This window comes from Catharus ustulatus, chromosome 5 (genome assembly GCF_009819885.2).
Source record: "Catharus ustulatus isolate bCatUst1 chromosome 5, bCatUst1.pri.v2, whole genome shotgun sequence".
Taxonomy (NCBI): Eukaryota; Metazoa; Chordata; class Aves; order Passeriformes; family Turdidae; genus Catharus; species Catharus ustulatus.
Genome location: NC_046225.1, coordinates 24,627,320 through 24,652,769, shown reverse-complemented (window position 1 = coordinate 24,652,769; position 25,450 = coordinate 24,627,320). Strand labels below are relative to the sequence as shown.

At 40.3% G+C, this 25,450-nt stretch overlaps 1 protein-coding gene across 1 annotated transcript; it reads right to left on the bottom strand.

Moving 5' to 3' along the window:
* Positions 1–7,443: 7,443 nt before the first annotated feature.
* HADH (hydroxyacyl-CoA dehydrogenase) lies at positions 7,444–24,847 on the bottom strand. The gene is made up of 8 exons (XM_033060978.2): positions 24,661–24,847; positions 21,535–21,663; positions 20,108–20,265; positions 15,334–15,460; positions 14,019–14,108; positions 12,440–12,512; positions 9,220–9,336; positions 7,444–8,184 (listed from the first exon to the last, which is right to left on the bottom strand). Exons 1-8 carry the CDS (start codon positions 24,787–24,789, stop codon positions 8,066–8,068), a joined length of 942 nt encoding a protein of 313 aa, XP_032916869.1. The 5' UTR covers positions 24,790–24,847; the 3' UTR covers positions 7,444–8,065.
* Between the last annotated feature and the right edge of the window lie 603 nt (positions 24,848–25,450).

The following is a 25,450-nucleotide window of genomic DNA, read 5'->3' as shown; positions in this document are numbered from 1 at the left end:
CTCAGCTGAACAATGAAGACTTCCTCACCTGTCCCTTTATCAGATTTCAAACAGTTTCTTTCAGACATTGTGGCCAATACTTAAGCAGAAGACAACTCCTAACCAAGACAGAGAAGCTTGCCACATTCTTTGCAGCATATGGTAGTGTGAGTTGAAGGATACCCTTGCTAATTCACATCTTGAAATCACTTATAGTCAACGGTATCTAAAATCCTTAACACAAGCTGGATTTCCAGCTGCCAAATATTAAACTTGGTTACTTCTCTCTCCATTTCCCAGCAGATTCAGCAAGTTCTCCGAAACCACTTCCTTGCCCACAGAAGGTATGGCACTGATTTTAGATTGATTTTTAGATTTTATTTCCCTATTTCAATATAAATCCATTGCAGGTTGATCTATGTACCTGTGTAGTAGCACTACTCTCATAATATGAATTACATGAACTTCTAAGTCAAACTGATACCAGCAGTAGCTAAGTCCAGTCTTGTATGTCACTGAAACCATTCATTCCCTAAAAACACAATAAAAGTGATTTTTCAAAGTCGTAATTTTCACTAGAAACTTTCCTCCTTGTAATGTTAGAAATGTCTATCACTTTGGAAAAGCTCTGGCCTTTGCTAGAAAGCAATGAGCCTGTGGGTGAAGATAGTGCCTATTGTGTGACCGTTTGACATACTCATCATTGTTTGCCATTATTCTCCCCTTCGACTGTTACTTCAAATATCACATGTCAATGGGCTAAGCAATTACTTCAGCTGTAAACATGTGCAAATAGCCTTTAGAATATAACTCTGTCTTTGAGGTAAACTATATGTTCCTCTTTTAATCTATGACAACCAAATGTCCTTACAAATTTAGATCCAAGTAACAATACTGGCTTCAGTTCATAGATTTACTAGTTAAGCGTCAGCTTAGGCAACAATGGTTTTCAGTCTTAGCCAAAAATAAAATGCTAAGAAAGAGAGTCTTCTTCCTTAGTTTTAAGTAATGCTTTTGTTTAAAGCAATAAAACAAATTATCAGGAAAACCACGTATGTGAAATTCACAGCGTCTTCTCTCTGTCCCGCCATATTCTCTCCTACTACAAGAAAAAATTACCCTTATCTATCCTCATCTGTCTAGAATAAATTAGATTCTCCAATATCTTATGTCTCTTACTCTATTTAAATGCCCATCCTCAATCTCATACTTCACACACACTGTCATTTTCCTAAAAGCACCCTGACTGGTTTCAGAATCCACAGCCTCTTTCAAAGCAGCTCCCTCTCAATGAACTATTTCCCTGCAGTCTATTTCACCCACGCTCCTCCTCAAAGGACTCACAGAAGTCTTTTAAGGCACTTCAAACATTATTTGGGTGTCCACTGCTCACTCTCTGACACTGATGTCACAGAAGCACTCAGAAATCCATCCATAAGCAGATAGGATAACCCCTTGACTCAAAAGGAAGTGAAAGGAGAAGGTGAAGAAATCAGGAGGCAGTACTTTTTTCCAACTTTTTTCCAATTTTCCATTAGAATCAGTCTCATTGCTACTATCTGAAGTTACTAATAAGCAAGAGCAGAATTTTGTTCCTGCAAGTAATTGTGTTCAAGAAAGTAGACAAAGAGGAAACAGAGGAAGAAAAGTATGAAAGTGCTGTTTTCTTTCACATTGTCTCAAGAACTGAAGGGAGGTAGGAGAACTTGCCATTAAAGAACATGCCAGTTCTTTTGTAATATTCCCATTATTTTGGAAATTATGTTCAGGATTTAAAAATAAACTAGTATCCCCCAAATCAGGCTCTTCAAGAAATACTTTTTTCAAGTTCTGAGAGGGATTTCAGTACTAAAAAGAAATCATAGGAAGCTAGATGCCTCATCTGTTTAGACATTCTGGAAAACATCACTAGGCTTCCAACTGAAATAAAAGGCTTTTAGAAATTTCACCCTAAATTGCAATGAAGGAAGAATTGCAACATCAGCTGTAAGGAACCCATTAGCCCTTTTGACATATTCAGAGAAATAAAGGAGTTGTTACAGTTGTCAGAAACAGTTTACCTTTTACAATCTCTTTAGAGAAAACCAACAACTAAAAAGCCTGCAAAATACAAATGTGGTGTATCTTACACCTGCTTATGCTTGTGGCTGTGTAGGAGTCAAAGCAGCAGATCTCAAAGTTAATGTAAAGTAGGTGAAGATTCTGAGTTGAAGCAAGGACTTCCTTCCAGTGAATGACTGCAGTGCTCCAATCCAAGCCAGAGCACCACTGCATGCCAAGGAGTCAGGGAACAGAGCGGTTCCTCCATTGGATTATGTGTTACCTACATAGGTCCTGCCACCAACAGAGCAGAGAAATGTCAGCCTGTGCCCAACCAAGATCCACTTACTTTAAATGTGTGGTTTTACCAATTTCTATTGCACAAATGTTTAATACATCCATTTGAGTATGCAAGGATAATTAAGAATAAAAGGGGGGTTTTATTTGGTGCTAATTCACCACATTGCAAATTCCAGCTGTTTACTGTAGACCTACCACCAAGCATACACTTCTTCCCACAGCTCATCAGAAAGCCTCTTGCTGGTGAAAGTGGTTAATCCACAACATTTTTGTTGCTGAAGCCAAGACTCCAAATGAGGGGTTTAAGTTACTAATGACAAAAAACTTGCATTCTTTAACTAGTGAATACTGTAAGGGTTTCTCCATTTACAGAAAACCACCCTAGAAGTGGCTGCTGGCAGAAAAAATGAACCAGAATAGAAGAAGCTGTTACCAGGCAGGACAGAGATGCACATAGCAAGGCAGCAGCAAACAACAGGCTAGGAAAAAAAAATCCTGTTATCTGGCAGCATGGGACAGCCAAAGTAAGCGACAAGTTCCTTATTGCCCGCCAAGCAAAAGCCTTGTGCTAAAATATCCTCCTATGCCGGGGCCAACTTGCAGCCTCTGACCCCAGGCTGGAAACAAAGCTTGGCCTTATGCCTCACTGTGATGCCTCATGCCACCACATGACAAAAGAAATGGCTCCTTTAATAACTAGGTTTGATGCTTTGTATTATTCCTGCCCCAGAAACAACCAAAACTTCCAGCCAGCATTAGAGCTTTATGGTGCTCATTTGTCTGCAAAGAATGCACTGCTGTGAGTTATTTGCAATTTATGGAAAACAAAATAGAAAACCTCTAGGGGAATAAAAGAGAAGAGTAAATTGAACAAGTGCAAAGTTGCTCCATGGGCATACAAGCCTAAATCTAGTATATTATCAGTAACACCTGACATCATCACAGACTTTTCTGTGATCTCATACATTTCATTTAAGACTCTGCATAGCATTGCTTTTATAAAGGAACAAGTATACTGAATAGTAAATGGTGTATAAAGAGTGATTTCAATTTTGATGTGAACTTTTGAGAAGATCATAAAGCTTAAGGCAGATCATTCTACAAATCATCTTTACAGTTACCAGATTGTGACTCTACTTAACCCTTCTCTAACATAATTCAGTAGAAGCACATCCATCTGGCTGTGAACAACAGGAAAAGCTACTGAAGGAGCATATAACATGAAAAGATCTAGCTCTCAAAAGAATCACAGCATCTGCTTTTCCCTGGTCTCAGCTATTCCAAAAAGCACAAGGAAAAGGCACTATTCAGGTCAGTTTTATAACTGTTCACATGGTTACAAACTGTAGTGAACAAAAATACTGAGATGTGTGTCACTGCTGTGGTACTAGTTAGAAAAGGAAGAATGTAGCACCACAGCTACAGGTGCTCTCTTGAAAAAATTAAGTCCAAAACTCTCAGCAGTAACTTTTTAGGAAAAGTTGGCCTTTACAAACTACAGAAGCTGTGTGTAGCTTGCCCACATCTTTAAAGTCACACTATAAAGGGGCTTTCTCTAGATGCAAGAATAACAAGCACGCATTAAACAACAGAGAATGTCTGCTGGTAGCTCCATCCTCTACCGCCCACCTCCTAGCACCACACCTGGCCACAGGCATACACTGCATTGCATTATCTTACGCCTAACTCACTTGCAGACTTTACCGACCAAAGCCTGGCACAAAGTCAGGAACATACAAGACCTTTTCACACCAAAATCACCTTTTGGGGAGGCAAACAAAACACCACTTTTCCAGGTGCCCTTCTCATTCTAATAACAGATAGAGATTTAACTCGACAATCATATCTCACTTCACACAGCAAATTTCTTATTTTTTGCATCTTCACCCTGATAAACATTCACTAATTTATAGTAAGTGGGTCTCCAGAACAGATTGATTGATGAACCTCAGAAGTTTTGTAGATACCTGGAGGTATGTATGAGCCCCATCCACAGAACAAGCCACCACTGAAGAGCCCACGCTAGATGCTGGAGTTAACTCCTATTAATTGGTTTTTGAAGGGTATTTGCATTGTCACCTCAAAACCCTTGGGTGAGACGGCTTGGGGGACAAATACAACTCATCTATGAAAGGAAAAAAAGATACCTTTCTAAGTTATTTTATGCAGTTGCTGAGTCAATTAATTCTACACATTTAATTCCTCTTCAGATCAAACTTTACTGCCACCTCTTGCACTTTATTCTCCATAGGCCACTCCTGCAGAGCACCCTCCTTTCATGTCCCTGTTTCAAATTTACTATGCTCCTGTTTTCTCCCCCGCTGTGTCAGCAGCTAGGTTGACCACAGATGGAGCACATTTGGCAGCTGAAATGACCCAGATGCTGGATCTGGAACCCTCTTCCCAGTTGCAATCGCTGGGCTCATGTCTGACTCCTCAGTTGTTGGCTGTCAAGCTGCCCTCGAGCTGTGCCAAACGTACATCCCAAAGCTTTGACCAAAGTGGGACACATGCTCTAAATCTGTGAGGCCTGCTGACAGAAATGATAATAGACTAAAGGTTTTAAAAGCAGGCTGTGAGAGAAACCAAACACCCTTCTCTCCTTTCTCTTCCATCCCTCATTTTTTTCCATAATCTCTTTTCCACTATTAATAAAAGTTCAAGGAGAGCTGAATGGTGAGAACAGGTCAAATGTACCACATGCTACTCTGAGGTACTGACCAGCAGGACATCCCCTTCATCAACACTGTGTGCAGTGGAAGGTGGACCATTAACCTTTGCTTCAAGTTAAATCCACAGCAAGGGATGGGAAATAATCTTTACTGAGGAAAAGGTGGCAACAGACAATTCCTTTATTTCACTACATATTCTTTAAGCTCTCTAGAAATCTTTAAACCATCAAAGCTGTAGAAATTTTTGTAAAATTCAGGAGTGACTACTTAATATCCTACTTCTGGCAAATTTTCTAATTTTCCTCCCTCAAAAGAGGACTTCTGAATTCTCCATACCTCCCCACTGAGGAGCAAAGGAGAAGGGTTACCTTGATTCAATGACTACAGTCATTCAATTACAGTAATTTCATGACTATAAGGCGCACCTTTTTGACTAAAATTTTCCCCCGAACCCGGAAGTGCGCCTTATATAATATAGAAAGTTGCGAAATTTGCCAACCCGGAAGTGTGAGCCCGCAACAGCCCCGAGCCAAGCAGAGCCCACCCGGCGGTGGCATTAGGGCTGTGCCCACGTGGGGGAAAAGCCCGGGGGTGCGCGGGGCACCTGGAGCTGCACGGGGCTGCCGGAGCGGCACGGGGAGGGAGGAAGCGGGCTGCCGCAGAAGCCGCAAGCCCCAGTCGCTCCGAGCCACGCCCGCTCCGAGCCGCTGCCGCTCCATGCCGTCGCGAGCCCCGGTCGCGCCGTGCCGTGGCGCGCCTGCTCCGTGCCATGGCACGCCACGCCTGCTCCAAACCACGGCAAGCCCTGACCGCTCCGTGCCGCGGCGAGCCCCGACCTCTCTGTGCCGCCGCACGCCGCGCCTGCTCCATGCCGCCGTGAGCCCCGGCTGCTCCGAGCCGCCCCGAACCACCACTGCCCGAAGCCCCGCCTTGGCAGCCGGCGCCTGGGGCAGGCGGGAGTGCCAGGCCCCGTGCACGAGGAGGGCGCTTGCGACTGCGTTTAAAGGCTTCACCAATCTGTTAAAATGTTTCCAATTTGAGCACATGCCAGTAAACTCCGATCGGGATTCTGTTAGATTCTGTTACTAATTAGTTACTTTGTTGCGTGTTTCACCCTTTACCTCATCTCTACTCATCCTGGCACATCACTCCATATGCTGACAAAATAAACTATCCCCACCCACCATTAAAGTACTTCCACAGGGCCTATTCTGCTAAAAAAAAAATATAGAAGTCTCTTCTCGAATACCAAGTCCAACTCACAAATCCCTCTTTTCCAGGTTTCTTCTATTAATTACCTATACACATACTGTACCTGCTAGAGTTCCTGAAAGGAAAATGCAACTTTACAGAAAGTATATTTTTTAAAAATATCACATTTACTAGTGAAAAATATTTTGCACATTTAATACCCTATGGCTTGTTGTAAACTTCCCCCTCTCCAAATCTAAGATCATCATCCAAGTAAAGGGAGCAGTAGCAAATTACTTCTACCTAAATGTTCTTTGTTTAAAAAAAAAAAAAAGGTTTTTTTTAGACACAAGGGACATACACATTCCAATTTTTAATTACTACTGAAAACAGTAGTACTGAAGCTAACTTCACCCTGAAGTATTTAAAAATTTAAAAGTCACTAAACTGAGCTACAAGCATTAAGAACTTCAGTTAAACAGACTTCCTATGTAAGAAGTATTTCAGTAAAACCAAATCAGATTAACAATTTATTAGTAAAAGAGAAAGACTGTTTATAGTACTGTTTCTTTCCTTTAACCCCTTTTTTTCAAGACAAGTCGCTCAAAATTAGATGATATGTAATTAAGGACCAGGATCCAATAAACCAAAAATTTTACTCTCTACTCAGAGATTTCTTACGTGACCATGTGCCAGGAAACTAATCTCTGTCACCACTAAGTTTCTTTATATGCAATCTGAATTAGATGACGGAGGAGGGAGGAAGAGGCAACTTGGTATTAAATAATAAATCATAATTTCTGTGACTAAATATATATATAGAAGTACCAAGTACAGAAAGAAAAGAACACTACTACTGAGTTGAACTGGAACACCAATCCTCATGCCCACTTCCTCTGTGATACTTGGAGAAAAGACGGGATTTGATGCACTCCCACCATGGACAAGTTCAACTCTGCTAAGCCCCAAGGAAATGAAGCTGCAGAACAGAAGGAGCCTTACACAGCCAGACACACTTGTTTACACAGCACAAACTCCCAACTGCAATCCTGAAGGTGCTCAACCACAGTAGTAGTAGTAGTGTATTGTGTAGAAATGACACTTTACAGCAAATTTACAGGACTCAGAAGCTTTCACCAGCATCCTAGCTTATGTCCCTGAGAACAGAAATCACCTAGAAATCTTCATTATGTTTCTATAGCACCTAGCAAAAGTAGGCCCTCAACCACTAATTGAAAAAGCTAGAAAACCCCAATCCAAATCATGAGCTCTGCTTTTAAATGCTTTATTGGGAATCTTCTGTTTGGGCAGCAATCTCCCATTGTGTGATTTTTTATTTATTTATTTTTAAATATGTCCTTCCAAACATTATTGTTAAAGCACTGTAATTTACATCTACAGGTTAGCGATGCACTTCAGAAAATCCTAACAAAACAACCCACTGCCTTTCCAGGCTGCATTGGCCAGCATGGGAAGAGACTGCCACCCTGTGGGCTCCATTTGAGACATAACAGCAAGCCCTCACACTCAATATAGAATGGTTGGAAATTTTATTTTTACGAAAGTGAGATTATTTTTAGGATTTTCCCCATCAATATAATAATGTTTCAAATACATAAATTCACTTGTCATTCTGTACTGTACCTGAGAAAAATCAACAGTTCATGAAGGCATTGTACATAGAAAGCTTTTTGGAATTACAAGAAAAAAACCAATCTACCTAATCAAGCTTTGACCATAGTTAACTAGTGCAATCACTCAGTTCACAAGTGAGTTATGTTCTAAATGCAACTTGTGCCACCCTTGGGAAGGTTTAAACACCTGTATTATGGCAATGCTGAATAGCATATACAGATAGTTTAACACCTCCTGAAGTCTGGAGTTCATTTGTATTTGTAAAATCCTTCTCCAGTCTTTTTACCCAGTTTCTTTTCTTCTACCAGTTTATTCAGGAGTGGGCTGGGTGCAAAAAGAGGATTGTTGGGCTCTAACGAATGCCATCCTGGAAAGGAAGGGAAGTGGATGAATTAGTAACAGTTCTGTTTTTATGCAAAGATAATACAGATCTGCATCTCCTAAGAAAAATATTCGAAGGTCAGAAAACCTAAAAAGGACCAGAACTTATTCTAGGCTCCCTGAGACTCTGAAGTACACCTTCATAAAGCCCAGACCAGTATTGATAAATATGTACAAATCTAACAATTAGTCTTGAGGCTCAGTGTACTCCAAACACCTTATAATCTCCACCACTGAGGATTTTTTTAAATAATTAAGGAGAATTTTTGAAACATAGTTAAGTACAAGGAAATAAAATAAAGGCTCTACTGAAAAGAGATTCAAGTGCAAAGAAACTCAAAGTTGAATTTCTACCTGCAAAACACATGCTTACTTAGAACAATATAAAACTACTCCACAGTACTGACCAAAAGCAAGAGAGGTTCCACTGAAAATGCCATCATCAAAATGACATTCTGCCTCAGAGAATGTTTAAGTTGCTCATTCAAAAGAACTCAACAACCATCAACAAGCCGTGACCAATTACGTATATTTTTGTTACTGTATTGACATTCACCCACTTATTAACTGAAGTGACAGGGAGGTGGTTCACTTACATCTTTTGAGGTATTTACTGGATTTCATAAGAATGAAAATATGATTGGTAGAAAAACGATAGCGAGCCTCAATTTTTGTTGTTTTTTATAGAATTCCTCACCTCCAGTACATGTCACCCTCCCCACTGATTCTTTTTAGTTGTATAAAGTACCATTAATGTTAATAATACTATTATTTTCCAATAGCACTTGATGAAGTCAGCAAAACCACCACTGTTCTGTCCCCATGTACAAAGGGGTACAGGCATGCAGTACAAATGCTGTACTCACACAACCTTCTGAGCTGAATTCTAACTCCTTTCTCCTCAACAGTTCAAGGCTATTACTATAAACATTCAGTTTAAATAATTAGGAGTCACATTTGCATTAGAACATTTACAATTTAGCAAAGAAGTGGAAAGCAGAAGAAAAGAAGCATGCAGTACCATCTATAATGTATTTACTGGTATCCAACCCAACATAGTCCAGCAGTTCAAATGGACCCATGGGATAGCCAGCCCCAAGCTTCATAGCAACATCAATATCTTCCTTTGATGCATCTCCTAGAGAAAAGATTGACAGTTTGATGAACAGAGAAGATTTCACGTCTCCTTGGCACCACTTATAAATAATTAACATGGTGTTATTTCACCCTAGTGCAGCTCTTCACAGAAATCTCTGCATGTTTCACAGCCACAAAAACTGGAGTCAGCATACACATGCTGGAGCATAAAGCTGAACCTCTCACAAAAAAAGAAAAGCAAGCCCTGCAGGCTTGCTTTCCATTTTCCTGGTTTTCTCTTGCATTTTAATACAGAGCACTGCACTACTGATGGAGTGACAGCTACAATGCTGACCCTATCAGAACAATGAAAGGAAGAACTGGTCACTATGAAGAAACAAGAGCTGCTTTTAGGGGCAGCAGAACAGGGTAAGTAAGGAAACAGCTCCATTTCAGCTTCACGAGATCAGCAGCAGCTTTTGAATGATGCACAGGACAGAGCTACCCTTACACTACAACTGCCAGAACACAAGTGATATCCAGCTGATGGGTAAGGTGGGCATGGAAAGCGGAGCAGGAGCAGCTGAGTAACATGCTTAACTACAGCACCTATCACCAGAGGATGTCTGTTGGGATCAGAGATGGCAGATAGGAGAGACCTGAAATGACTGTGGAGGTACAGTTTCATGAATTTTGGAATTCATGAATTCCAAAATTATTTAAAAAGAAATAATCAAAATGATCCAAAACTTGTTACTTTTACTTCCGTCTGCACCTATAAAAATACAAATCCTGCACTGCCACATTGTCACACTTAACTTTAACCTCATTCTTCAGTTGGGAATAAGTATTTTAGACTGTCATCAAAGCAGATGCACCTCTACTGCACATCTCTAACTCATATTTTGAGAAAGGCAGTGCACCTTCTCTGCAGATCCTATAAAAAGGATGAAGTTAAACAAACCCCAGAGGTACTTGTTAAGTAACCTACATGCTCAATGCATACAGGCATTCACGGTGTCCAGCAGCTTGGCAGACACAGCCTGTACAATTTATATGCCTAAGATCAGAGAACCCTAGAAATAAATTTACAAAATCTCTTGTAAAAGTAACAACTTCAGTGACAGCTCTGTATGAACTAATAATTTATATATACATCATTTTACTCTTTAAAGCTGACAATGTTTTTTTTAAGCCACATTTTATATCTGAGAAGCTGTGGAGGGTAGCCTTACCTAATTCTAACATCGTTTCAGTTCCCCAAATTCAAACACAGCTAAATCCTAGCTCATTTGTAGCTGATGCAGGTATGCAGACTTATTGTCTCAACAGATTTGTCCCACTTTGTCAAACGTGGGACTTGGCCACCTGACTGTTTCAATACAATGCAATAAAAAATAGTAAAAGGGCAAGCAAGGGCTATATCACTAGTTCATTCTAGTCTCTCCTAGTATAAAGCAGACTTTCATAGAAACTTAGCTGACTGCTTTTTAGCATTTCCACTAAGGACAGAGCAGTACAGACCACCATACATTAAAATTTACAATATGTCCTGTCTAAGTCATTGTTAATATACTAAAGGTATGTTACTTATGCAAAAGTACACATTTAACAGAATGGGGGTTTTTTTGTATAAATAACAACTTAAGGACTAGGCCAATAAAATGGCATTTCAGTGTTTGGGGTTACTAGGAAAGAGACACAATTTCATTTAATGTAGATGACAATCTGGCTCAAGCGTCTACTCTGAGAATAATCACAAAGGATATGATAAAATTTAACCTGATTCACTGGAACATATGAATTAAAAGACAGCCATTAGCCTTCCCAAGACATCAACTAGCTTTTAAAATAGATTTCATTAGAGGTAAAAAGTCACAAATTAACTTTAGCAAGTTTAGAAATATAAGGTGGGAGAACACACAAAAAGAATAAAGATTAAATCAAAATGTTTTTGTTTAGGCAAAAGCAGTCAGCTTTAACATACAAATTCAGTGACTGTTTTCTTCTGCATTTAATTAAAAGTTCTGTTGTCTCCTGAAATATGCACAATGATACATATCACTAAACAAAGGCACCTCTTTTAAACACACTGAAACACCCCGACACTTTATTTAAAACTGACTTTTCTAAAAGAATAATGCCCCCTCGCATTCATGCCTTTGCCTTTCTTTGCCTTTCAAGTCAGTAAATTTGCTCTTTTCTCCCTTTAAGATGTAATTAGGTAGATCTGTTGATGGATAAACAAGTAGTGTTGTTCCTTTTCTTTTTTTTTTTAATTAAACCATTCTTTCCATGTGTTTTAAAAGAGATTTTTAATATTTAAAGCATATTTGGTAGAATTCTGAAAATGGAGTGCTTTCATATGTAAAAACGCAGTGATTTCAAAAACAAAATGTTTCAAATGACATTCTTAGTAGCATGGAGCTACAAGCAGAGCACTTGAAATAAAAGCAATTTTAGTCTGTAATTTCATTGTTATCCACTACATTCATTATTGGTTTCTTTTCAAAACAAACTTCTATGCTTTGAAAAATTCAGTGGTTCTTTGGGGATTCAGATTATTTTTACCTACATATTAATGTAAAAGGGAACAGCAGTGAGACTTGAATTCCTGAAGAACCTATGTTAAAAATCAGCACAGAAGGGGAACAGGAAGTTTTATGCGGCAGTAGCTGAGCTCGAATCACTTCTGGGCCAGTTCCATAGTGTGACAATATTACAGCACTTACCATGAAACTGGTGATTTATTTCACAAGCCCCATGTAAGTGAACTCAAGAGAACATTATTAATGGTCCCATTATGGGACTTTCAATCACTTTATCAGTGTCTCCTGGGATAGAGAGAGAAAAGTTCCTAAACAGTTGGCAGAGGATATTTTTATAATGGCACTGCACTCATCTCGCCACCTCCAAGCCAGAAACATTTTCCACCACCAGGATTTTCACACACAAGGACCTTCCGACTCTGCATAACTTGACATTTCAAAGTGAAGGCAAGACCTTTTCAGCTACACATCTTGGCTCATATTTAACATTTCCTATTAACTTCCAGCCTTTAATGTCTGAAAATTTTGAGGGAATTCCAAGGCTTTTCTGAAGCAATGTAACATTTAGCAGTGCTATATGTCAACATCCCTTGAAGTCAATACCCCACCAAGTACCTCTCTCAAAAAGTCGAACAGCTTCCATCATATATGGCACCAAGAGACGGTTTACAATAAACCCTGGTGTATCCTAGGAAAAATAAAAAAGGGATTCTAAATAAACACTCTTTACCAGAACTACATTCAAACTCTACATGACAAATAAAACAAGTGGATGTAGACACTTACCATATCATTACTTAAGATACTCTCTGAACTGTATTTTCCATCTCTTTTTCATTTATCTGCTCAGTGTTGAAGCATAAAACATTGCGAAATTCAAACAAGGAATGGCACATAAACAGTCATCATGACTGAGAATGGTAAGACAACTATAAACCCAAAGCAATTAATCTTAGAACAGTTTAACATGGCTAGTATTTTCTTTATCAAGAATCTAATTATATGCTTTCCTGAAGGTTAGGAGAAAAGCAGTTCTTCCCCAGCAAGTTTTTGCTTGTGTTTCCACTACCAAAAGCACTCCTAACTAAATAGTCTGCTTCTCCCCCACTGCTCACTGGTGATCCACACTTTTGAAAGTTAAGATCATTTTAGTAGCAAACATCAACACTAATAATGAAAAGATAAGACACAGAAGGTAACAAATGAATACAAAGCTTCTTCTGCACAAGTATCAATCAAAAGCGCAATCAATCGAGTTTTGCAAATATATGATTATTTTGTATATTACTACTGTTTCAGATGTGTATTATTCATTCCACTTTATATCAATATTTAATACAGAGAATCCTAAGCAATGTTTCTTCTATAAGCAAGAATTGAAAAAAAAAAAAAGTTCAGGCATGAATAATGCATTATTCTCTATGCAGGTTAATTTATAACAATTCATCCTATATTCTACACATTGCATAGTATTAAACTGTGACAGAAATAGCAAAAATAGCCTCAACTGAGGCCACAGAACAATTTAGTCAAAATTTAGGGAACATAGCCAGAATTAGAGTCCAGCATCCAGAAGCTGAATTAATTAATCCGGTAACTACTGGATTGCAGGCCCTTCTTTTTATGATCAACTGTCTCCTGGGGGCTGTGAAACTCAAAGCAGTAGCTTGCATAAAGCTATCCAGACCACAGCTTCATGGATTCAGAAAAAGTGTGCTTTCGAAGCAGGGTGTTTCTCTAGAGAAAAGAACCCAAAGCTGAGAAGAAATTAATATGTGTCTAGTCACTGCAGTCTTCAGAAAAACTTGCAATGAGCACTTTCTATGGAGGATTCAGCCAACTGCCTCATAGTACAAGAGGCAGCAGTTTTGTCTCTGGCATGGCTAAAGATGAGCTCCTGCTTAAGCTCTCCAGTCTATGCTTCTGCAGGACTTGAAAAAAAGACTCCTTAACAGTAAGCCCTAATACCTGTGAGTTTTGCTGCTCTACACAAGATGTCTAGAGTCACTGGACCTTGAAGAATTTGTGGTAAATTTAGGTGTTTTCTTTGCCAAATTGCTTTTAATTGCAAAGACGAACTGGACAGAAAGCAGTCTGGAAATTCGTGAAGTGCTCACACATCTACTAAAACCTACCACCTTAACAGTCTACAAAGACAGACCCTCTGAACACTATACCGTCAAAACATACTCACCTTACAACTGACAGGACTCTTTCCTACTGCTTTACTGAAATCCATAAGTGATTCAAAAGTCTTTTGGCTGGTCATTGGAGTCTTGATGACCTGGGTACAGAGAAGGCAGAGAGGGGATAAGCATATTTATGAGCAGAATCTCTCTCATTCCCCAATAACAGTAATGTAATCCAGAACACTCTTCCAGAAATTCACAAAATGTTTCGCAAAAAAACAGCTTCAATGGATAGATACGTAACAGACACAGAATACAATTTTATACATAGATACAGCATTTTGCAGTATTGTGTTTCTTGAAGGCACTTTCCCACTCAGCCACTATGGATGGATGGTAAAAGGAACCATTCTTTGAAAGCACACTTAAGAGATTATAGCATAACCAAACAACTTTAAAAGCTACGTAGTCTCTGTTGTCTTGGTAAACACAAAGACATCACTCTAGAGTACCACCAAACAGCCACAGTTCCTGATATAACAGGTACTTACAGCCACTCCACTTCACTAGAACCTTCTCTTAGGTAATTTTAGGAAGTGACAAAGTTTCTCCTTTTCTCAAGCTAAACAATCCCAGCTCCCTCAGCTGCTTCTCAGGTGAATTACTCTCTGGACTCAACACCAGCTCTGTTTCCTTTGTCTGAACCTGCTCCAGCACCTCAATGTCTTTCTTGTAGTGAAAGGCCCAAAACTAGACACAGCATTTGAGGTGTGGCCTCATCAGTGCAGAGTACAAGGAGACAATCACTGCCCTGGTCCTGGTGGACACACTATTCCTGACAAGATGCCACTGGCCTCCTCAGTCACCTGGGCACAGCGGGCTCACGTTCAGTAGCTATCACCCAGCACTCCCAAAACCTTTTCCTCTGGTCAGATTTCAAACCTGTCTTTCTCAGCCTGTAGCACTAGAAACATTGAAACTGACTGACTTTGTTACAAAAGTGACAAGGCAAGAAGACTTATCTCCTGACATTTTCTATTTATTTCTACACTGCTATCAGCATTTCTTATGAAGAAGCCTCCTTGCTTGAAATGATGGCTAAAAACAGCCATCTCCACTGTTGACAGTTCAGTGGAGAATTCAGGAGCCTTGAGATTGAAGGCGTTACCTCTGTCTCCTAAATCCACCCCTCAACAGAGATTGCAGCACCCTCTATTCACTAGAGATAGCAAATTCTAAATCAGAACAGCTGCAAGCTGAGATCTGCTCTGTCAATGCAACTGAAAGCCCACTGCTGACAATTGCACTGCTGGGGTGCAGTCACTGCTACGATGGAACATGACGACAACAGCCCCTGTAAGGTGTGCTCATAAGACTCACCTCCACGAGCTTCATCATAGGCACAGGATTGAAGAAATGGAGACCACCAAATCGGTCCTGCCTGGTGGTCGCGTTTGCCATCTTTGTGATTTGCAAGGATGAAGTGTTGCTTGCAAATATCGTGTGCCTGGAAATAGAAATATATAGACTGCATAAAGGACAGTAGGAGACTGAGGCACTAAACATAAATGGACACCCAAGAATTCTCAGAAATATCCCTGCAGTTTATCACAGTCCTTTTTCTGAGGTCTAAGCACAGCAATGAGTAAATGACCACCGCAAAGACCATGTGACTTTCTGATTCTTGAGGGATTATATTGAATATTTTTATTAGGTTGGAAAAAAGGACTGTGCAAGTAGAAATTTTTATTTAACTCCCCAAATCCATTCTAGGCAATTCCTTCAGCAATCCTGGAAACCTAAGCGTATTTTTATTTGTTGTTGAACACATTCACACATTTATTGAAACCCAGTCATATACAATGTCAAAAATGCACTTTGGAGTCTTACACAAAATTTGCAATCTACTTTGTTTTAAAATTATCAACGACAGACATGATGAGCAAATCTACCACCAAAGCAAAGATTTGATACAGGAATAAAACAGAGGAAAATTTATGACATGCGATACACAGGACACTGCAAAGGATATAAAAAAATCCCAAGACATATGAACTCCTTTTCCAGACATAAACCAGATTTACAAACTGCAATTTATAATGGTTTGAGTTTTTTGTTTGTTTGGATTTTTCTTCCCAGAAATATTTCAAAACATCAACAGCCCTGCTACCACACAAAAAACATACAGAAATGGCTTTTTATTCGAATCATGAAAATCAGAAACTAAATTAGAGATTAAAACCTACCTTTCATTTTGGGCTGCATCCTACCATCCCTTCAAAAAGTCATCCTACTGGACTCACAAAATGTTTATCTACATTGATATTTTGCTTACATTGCACTAAGATGATACAACAGAACTTTTAGAAAAGTTAAGCCCAAGGCATGGGGACATCTTACAGTGGCATTAAAAAAAGCATTTCAAGACAAAACCACCACTTTGTTCCCCATTTTTTATTACGTTTTCTTTTTTGTTTAAGGAAATAAAAAATCCTAAAAATTCCTGTTTGCTCTTCTTACAAATATTCTTTAATTATCTCCCCACCATAAAATGGTCTTACACTGTTCTGAGGTGAGGTACTAAAAGTAGCATTCTGCATTTCAGTTTTGACTTTGCAAGGTCAGTGCATACAAAAGCCAAACTCTCACCAAAAACTCGCCACTGTATATAAAAATTAAAATATCCATATAAAATAGAAGCATATTGATTTGTGAAATGTAATAATTACTAGGTTTATATCTGAGTTCACTTAAGAGATTTTACATCAGTACCTCTTCAGTAGACTCACACAATAGAAAGCCTTGGAAAAAAGAAAAGCATTGAATTTCCACTGTGAACAAGTGCATTTTAGTTACACTTTCTTCTCGGACCAATCTATTGATTTCAGTTGAGTTTAAAACTCAACTCATGAATTTTCATGAGTTACTTGCAATTACACAATCCATGTTTCAGGTGACAGCAGAGTTGGGAGGCTTTGGGAAGCCAGTACTAGTGAAGCCATAGAGGTGGCTTTTCCAGCACCAGAGTGCTTTCTCTTGGTGCCATCTAGCGGCTCAGGGAAAGACGTCAAAAGCAGAGCCCAACACAAGAGAAACATTAAGAAATATTTGCAATAAATCAGACTTTTACAGTCCAGCTGCCTTACCATAGCAAACACTGAACAACATCTCTTTTTTTTAAACAGTTTAATAACACATTCATTCTAACAGAGTGAGCTGCTGAAAAACACTGACCAGGTCCAAGCTGAGTTTCTACATCTAGAGGTAAATCCTAGACCAAGGAATACTGATGGGCATTTCCTACATCCCAGAAAAAAAGCAGAAAGCAAGTACAGAAAAGTTCTTAAAGTGAATACCCAAAAGTTTTTTTGTCATATTCATTACAACCCTGTTTGGAAAAGTGCTGCAGTGTCTACAATAATCCTAGCCCGACCTTTTTCAAAATGGAAATGCAGGACTGACTCCATCCAAGAAAAGGAAAACAAAACTGAAGAGTGGGTAGGAATGCTTTGCTCTGCTCCAAAAATGATGACCATGTAACATAGTAATAAATACCAAATATGGTGACTATAAAACTGAGAGGAATAGAACATACAATTCTGCCTCCTGCATTTTGCAAAGTTCCATGAACATAAATTTTTGCAAAGCTCCAAGATCATAAACCAGTATGTTCTCAGGATAATGGCACCCAAGAAACAGCATCCACTGTTTCACCTGGACAGTTACCCCGCTGAGGAACACCCTGAGTTTCCAAGGTTCTCTGGGGTTGCCAAACACTCCTGGCTTATTACATTTGATCTGAACACTTAAGAGAAATTCACTCCCCAGTCACAAATACAACTTCTCTCAATAAAAGAACAGCTTTGCCATCCCCTATTTGTATAGATCCACTTTCAGAGGAATCACAGTTATTTTATAAGAAAAGGAAGAGGAATTAAGTTAATTGTGTTATACTTTTTCAATGTAATATTTTAGTTTTTTGCAGATCCCAGACATCTATTTTCCTTGGAGATGCTTTCATAATGCAAAAAGGGGAGATGAACAAGTACATGTTGCAGCTGAGGAAATGCATAAGACATGAAATACAGCACAGAAGAAGAAAAATGCAGGGTTTCACACACCTTGCATTTCACAGGCAGAATTCATCATCTTGTCAGAACAACTGTAATACAGAGCCCCTCACATTTCTACCTGCTACCATCCACCCCTGTGCTAAGTCCTCAGATTTGAATGAAGCCAAGTTCTCCCTCCACAGCATCCAGGTCCTTCCTGGCCTCTCCTTGTAACCCACACTTCAGAGGGCCATCAATGCCCAGAGCCCCCCCCAGAAGTAAAGCTCCTCCTGAGACACAAAGCTGTCTTTAAACAAATCCTGTCTTTGTTACCAATTAACCACAAGTCTGCCACCTCTACTGAGCTGACACAACAGTCCATACAATAAGTTTTTAAATTTTGAACTGTTCAGCCTTAGAAAAGGCTGTAGAATGCTTGCACTGACAGAGAGAGTTTTCCATCCAGCAGTGCTATGTGGGATGAGTAAAGCCTACTGCTTCTTTCTAACATATGGAAAAACACTCACTACAGGTTTCTGTCTTTCCCCACACTAGGCACACTATCTGCAACTCTATACTCTCTCACAGTTATAAATTATCTTTTGTATCCAAAGCTAATATTTTAAACATTTGACTACTAAGTTTCACTATTTGATGGGTTTTTCATCTAGACTTTCTACACTGCAGCCCATTGTCTTTCCTTTATTCTTACACATAAGATATGAGTATGTTTACAATAATTTCCAAATATCCTGTTAAACAGGAAGGCTTCTTGTCTCAGCCATTTTTCCCAACTGTACAAAGTCATCCCTTTTGCAATGGGGAGGAGCATATTTGAACAACTCTCAGTAGCTTTTAACACTGTAATGTAAAATTTGAAATCTTACAGCAGCTATGCTGACAAACAGCTCAGTCTTGCAAAAAATAGCCTCAGGTGTTCCAAACATACATATTTTTAAGTGAGGCTCCAAGTCCCCATGCCCACATCTCCTTGCTGACTGGTTTTAGACCGTTTACCATCTAGTACACTCCAATTTGCCCATTAAATACTCAGGCAATCAATGGCACAAAATAGGCACAATCCAATCATAACAATGTACTCTCATAAATGCAGAAGGCAGCTACTTAGTTTTGGGTGTCAGTGTAACAGCAAGTTACCCTCTGCTCAGTACATGGCTGCTTGTGATCATTTACCGTTTTCAAAATTACCACGTAATTTTAATTACTGACAGTATGATAAAGCCTGAAAATTTCCCCAGACTGAAGTCAACTAAGGATAACATCTTTTCTGCCTTGACATGATATTTAAAGCACAGCTTGCCCAGCTGACAGGTTAGACAGTCTTAGCCAATACCCCGATTTACTTGCAAGCAGTTAAAATCTCAACCTGCAAGCAGTCAAGGTCCTGTGATCCTGTCTCATCAGTTATAAGGCTCAAATTTATGAGACTGTATGCACACCTTAACAGCATTTTTGGGTTTCGATACAATTCAACAGTAACTTCTAACAGTTACCAAATACAGTTCAGACATTTCCAGGGACTTTCAGTAACTGAATGAGTGCCTACTAAAATACTATTTACCCTTTTACACCACACACAATAACCAGCTATGGCTGTTTCATAACTCTTGTAGCAATGCAAAGTAACATTAGTTCACTTAAGGCATTATTGAGCTGACTGAGACTTCTTACAACTTGTTTCTGTCAGGAGTGCTGAAAACAAATACTTTAGCATCCCAATTCCCTATTAAAGTATGGGAACACAAAATTAACAGTAACCCATGCGTACTGGAACAAGTTAATTCTACTGTTCTGCATTTGTAGTTAAATTTAGATTTGAACTTGCCGAAGTAGATGGGCAATTTAATGACTAAACACACCTGGAACAACAAATGAAGCAATGCAACACACCTGAGGATGGCTGTAACATACGCACCTGGCAAACAACTAATCCACACCAACATGACATTCGGTAGCTAGTCTAAGACAGCAAAACTCATTTATAAATAAAGCTGCTAAGAAAACAGAGAACTAACTGTAAGTGTAAAAACAGACAATAAAACACTCTAAGTTCCAAAATGTATCAGGAAAAATACACATACTCTGGAGCAAACTTATCCAGCGTTTTGAAGAGTTTATTTTTAACTTCCAGGTTCTCCACAATGGCTTCTATCACCAAATCCGTGCTGTGGACCACTGATGCTGCATCTGTGCTTGTTGTGAGGTTCTTCAAGGTCTTCTTAATGAACTCAGCACCAGCCTAAAACATTTTCAAACAGCTGTAATGTCTATTTACAGTGATTTAATTTACTTTTACATGAGAATCTCCTTATGTGTGCCAGTGTTTTTGACCGCCCCAAAATGCAGGCAGTCTGCCAAATTTCCAAATCAGTAAGAAAGTTCTAAGTGTGTAGAGTTACAATGCTTTCCACTGACAAAATTTTCTTAGCCAATCAAATCTGTTTCGAAGCAGAGACCTTTAAACTCATTCTTTTAGGAAGACCATTTGCTATAGTCCCACCTTCAGCACCAGAGTCTGAGTGATCACCGGGTTTGTCAATCAGTAGCTACAGTTTCAGTGAAAAAGGGAGGGGAAATATTTTCTCACTAGTAAATCTGTTGACATAGTTTGTGAGGGCAGAAATCAAATAGAAATGCAAGACTTTTCACCAAAGGTAAAAGGAGACATAGTACAAACTTAAAAAACCCTATATGGTAGAAAATAATGTCGTACAAAAAGTGCAAGTATTATGATATTATGCAGACAGTTTTCTTTTTGATTAAAAGACTCCCCATAATAATTATGTATTCTCTACTCATTCTGGCACATCCATACTCCTGCAAACAAGCCCTTTTCATTTCCTTTGTCCGCTGCATCATTTTCGGGCAGTCATCAATATCAGTAGACATTGCATATGATAATATGTATCAAAAGAAGAAATAAAGCTGCTGTGGAATTTAGAGAAACAAGCACAGCAACAAATAACTCTTAGGATACAAAGTTAGACTCATCAGCTGCTCCATAGTGGCTTGCTCCAAGTGCAGAGTTATACATCTAACATGTCACTTGCACTTCCATTCCCTTTGCAGTAATGCTGTGCCAAAGTGTTAGGAGAGAAAGAACAACAATAAAAGACTCCTTACTCAGGTATTAAGACATTTTTGTTACTATTTGCTTTTGGACAAAACGTGTGCATTGCCAGGTAAGCAATCAAAGAGTGCTTGCTTTTAAGTTATGATGAATAATTTGACTCCATTTCACACTTAGCACCTGTTTTAAAAGATCCCCAAGTTGGTTTAAATCATTATCTTAAAGCTGAAGTTTATTATGGAAAGAAAATGAGGTAAGACATCTTTCAATCTCCCTAAACTAAAAAAACAAACAAACTGAAAGTCTAGGTTCTTGAGCACACTGGGAAAAAGGTTTTCTTTTTAATCAAGTATAACAACATGTTCTATAATGCATAACTGCAATGGCAGTTTTTATTCTTCCAAATTTTCCTAGAAGAATAAAGAATAAGGCGTCAACCTCAGGCTTATCTGCAAACTTCTTCTTTGTCACTCTCTGCAAACTCTCTTCAATTCCTTTTGTAGATTTTTTAAGGATTTCATCGGACTGGTCAACTAACACCACAGTGTGACCACTGGCTGCTGCAACCTGAAAGGTAAAAAAAAAAAAATTAAAATTCAACATCAATGTCACAAAACAGTCAACCATATTGATTTGTATAGACAGACAATATGCCAGGCAAAAGTGAGCTAAAACACATTGAATTAAACGCATTTGACTAGAAAAATCACAAAAGTCTGTATATAGTTAGGGTGATGCTGAAAGGATAAAGGTCTCAAATAACTTGAAGGAAAAAGAAATCTCTTTCTCTTGCACTATCTGAAGAATCTTGTGTCTGAAGGTATCTAAATCCTGTGGCTGTGGCTACAGAACAAACAGCCATCTTGAAAGGAACAAGTGTTTTAGCTGAGAGCCTTGGATCTTGTAAGAAAAAAGGGCTGTGGAGACCAAAACTGGAACGCTGGCAGGGTGAGCAGGTGGCACAAGTGATGGCCAACCCTGTGTCCCCAGAACACAGCTCTGCTGTCAGGCCATGAACATGTCCCTGCAACAACAGGAAGGTGACAGTGGAGCTGGGAGCAGCAGTGAACATTTGCCACTCCAGGATTCCACACAGACAGGAATGCCTGCAAAGTCTCCTTACTATGCACTTGGTGCAAACACTGGCTCAGATGCACACAGCAGTACTGGTTTGCTTTTTTGGTTAATATTTAAATTACTTCCAAACACGTAATGTCACTGTCTCCCACCGCATCACCATATTAAAGATCAGCTACTCATTGTCTGTTACATCACTGTTTCTTTATTTCCGTTCCTCTTGTTAGTTAGCAACAGTCTATCTTCGGTTTCAGAATCCTTGAACTGAGTTGTGATTTAGTAGCTGTGTAAAATAGATATTAAAACATGGTTCTACTTATGGTTTTAAAGTCACTCAACTTCAGAGCTCTCCTTCTGCAATCTTTTACCTTGCATTTAACCTTGTATCTGATGACTAAAGACTTATGCACCCACAAGGTCTACTCCAACAAAGCTAGCTGAAACGAAAGTACAGATATCTCAGGAAGAAAAGCATGGTGATATTGTCATCCAATTTGCCTCACTAATGCAGCAAATAAAGAAATGCCAGATTGTCTCTGAACAGCAGCAGTAGAGCTTTAACAAGGGGTCAATCTGCAGATAGACATTTCTTTATTCAACTTGGTTTTTTATTTTCACTATGGCCATTCCATAAAAACCCCTTAAACCAAGCTTGTACTTTAACACTACATCTGTTGTTGATCATTTGTAATAGAGAAGCAAGACTGTAATCTTCAGAGAAAAGATCATTACCAAGCACATTTTTAAGAGGTGCGTCACTGAGGATCCATTTATGACACCATCACTGGTGTCACAGCTGGTGAAAAATCCTAGAAAATAAACATCTCCCATTTCCCACCATATTTACATGGACGGGAGGAAGACAATGAGACAAGATCATACCATCTCCTTGCAACTCAAACACACACTTGCCTAAACTCTACTATCCAATGATCTTAAGAATGCTTTTCACAGGGTAGAATAAAAAATTATGGCTTTCAGCCATATATTTTAGCTTGAAAAAGCAAGAGAAGAGGAAAAACAATTTCTTAAGTGTTCAAAAAGGGATGAAAAGCAGCTTTATTAAGAGGGTACAGGGGAGACACCACCCAATGCTACAATGACCTCTGCTTTGAGATAATTTTGGATTGATAAATTGGAGGCAGATGGTCAGCAAAACAATCCTGGGTCCTTTAGAGTGGTAGAGGCCTGCAACCCCCGTTACTGTCAAATACCAGACATGTTTCTCTTGACAAGCTGCTCTCTGAAAATGTGCAGCCCAGCAGAACAGCTCACTTACCTGGAAAATAATAAGCATTGCATAGAGTACATCTTCCTCAAACACAAGAAAAACTTCTAAGTTGTTCTTTGATGCTTCTTCAGTGGAAATCTCAAGCTCTATTGTCATGATACAGAGTGTTTTTATCAGAAAAGTGAATAAACAACTATTTTCTTAGCCAAAAAAAAAAAAAAAGCCTCTGTACTCCTTCTGCTAGAGATTTGCCAAGAATGTCAAATTTTTCGTTCTCAGTAGCCAACCTCATTGAAATAGAGAACTGCTATTCATGAACTCCAGCCTCGCTGTCAGCTTCTGCTGGGATGTTTGCCTACTCCCTTTATTTTTTGTGAAGTTTGTGAACTACCCTGATATCCCGGGCAACAGGTTCTTTCTTGGAATTTACTAAGTGCAGAAACTTTCAATCACTGAAAGGACTCTTCAATTTCATGTCCCAAAGCTGTCAAGTTAAAGGTGAACTTAAAAGCCAAATCCTTGAGATTAAACTCTGGGAAAATAAGTAGTATTTAAATATTAACCACTTCATAATTCCGAAGATGACTGACATCTAAATGCTCATTTTAGCTGCTGCATTCTACTGGTAAAATGTCTAAAATGTCACTTGATCTGCTCCCTTGCCAACTTAAAAGAATCTTTTTTCCAACCAACATTTTCCACATATCATTGCCCACTGTCTGTTTACAATTAGTCCACGCATTGTCTTAAGAATCACCTTAAACAATTTAAACCATCAGCCTTTAGTGGTTCTTCTCGCCAACCGTCTGACCTGAAGATGTGCTGATCAGCAGAAGAGTGGAAGTTGGGCAAGCAGAGAGCAGCAATACTTTGTACCCTGCCTCGACAGCAGTCGAACACGAACCCGCGACCCAGCACAGCCTGCGCAGCCATTGCTCCCCACACTAACACAGCCCGGAAAGGCAAGCACGAAGGAGTTTGACCACGGAGTATAACACAGTGCGCTAGGAGGGTTGTTCTGTTTTGTTCCGGGTTTTATTAATGCTGCTCGCCCCTTCCCGCCCGGGGACAGCGCGGAGCGCAGCACCACGGCAGGGCTCAGCTCCGAGCGCAGGGCCCGCGGGAGCAGCAGCCCGGGAAGGGCCCGCGCTGGCCGCAGGGCTCGCCCCGCGGTCACGAGCACTCGCCGGGCCCCGGCCGCCCCGCGGCCGCCATGGCGCCTCCGCTCCCCGGCCCCGCGGCCGCGCCGCGCTCACCTGGGCGATGCCGGCCCCCATGAGGCCGCCGCCGATAATCGTGACATGTTTTATGAGCAGCTTCTTGGCGGCCGCCGTGGCGGCGTCGGAGGAGGCGGCGCGAACGAAGTGGCGGGTGGCGAAAGCCATGGCGAAGGCACGGAGCGAGCGGCGGGGCCGGGACAGGCGGGGCCGGGCCGCACTCCGCCCCGGGGCAAGGCGGCAGGTTCCGGCTGCCCGCCGACGGGAGAAGCGCGTTGAGTCTGTCACCTCCGCTACCTCCGATTCCCCAAGAGTCAAGCAGCAAGGCCAAGGTCAGCACTTGCTGGCGCTGGGCCGGCGGCGGAGGCTGCGCTGATGCCCGCCCTTTGTGCAGAGGTCACCGCGCTGTCCTCAGCGCTCACCCTCCCGCTGCCGCTGCTCATGCCCACAGGGTCGCAGAATCAATGAGGTTGGAAAGACCTCCGAGACCACTGAGTCCAACTCATGACCAAACACCATCACGTCAACCATGGCACCAAGTGGCCACATCATCCAGTCTTTACTTAAACACCTTCAGGGACGGTGACTCCATCACCTCCTTGGGCAGCCATTCCAATGTCAAATCACCCTCCGTGAAGGGTTCAACCTAAACCTCTCCCGATACAGCTTAAGACTGTGTTCTCTCATCCTGTCACTGGTTGCGTGAGAGAAGAGGCCGAGCCCCACCGGCTACACCCTCCTGTGAGGCAGCTGTAGAGAGCCATAAGGTCTCATCTAAATCTCCTTTTCTCCAGGCTAAACATCCCCAGCTCCTCAGCTGCTCCTAGCA

Excerpts from the sequence above, each read along its gene's own strand:
- HADH (XM_033060978.2), bottom strand. The coding sequence starts at position 24,789 with ATGGCTTTCGCCACCCGCCACTTCGTTCGCGCCGCCTCCTCCGACGCC. Across the intron at positions 9,337-12,439 it reads TGTTCGACTTTTTGAGAGAG|GAGATGCATCAAAGGAAGAT; the intron begins GTACTTGGTGGG and ends TCTTTTCTCTAG. Across the intron at positions 8,185-9,219 it reads CAGTAAATACATTATAGATG|GATGGCATTCGTTAGAGCCC; the intron begins GTACTGCATGCT and ends CTTCCTTTCCAG.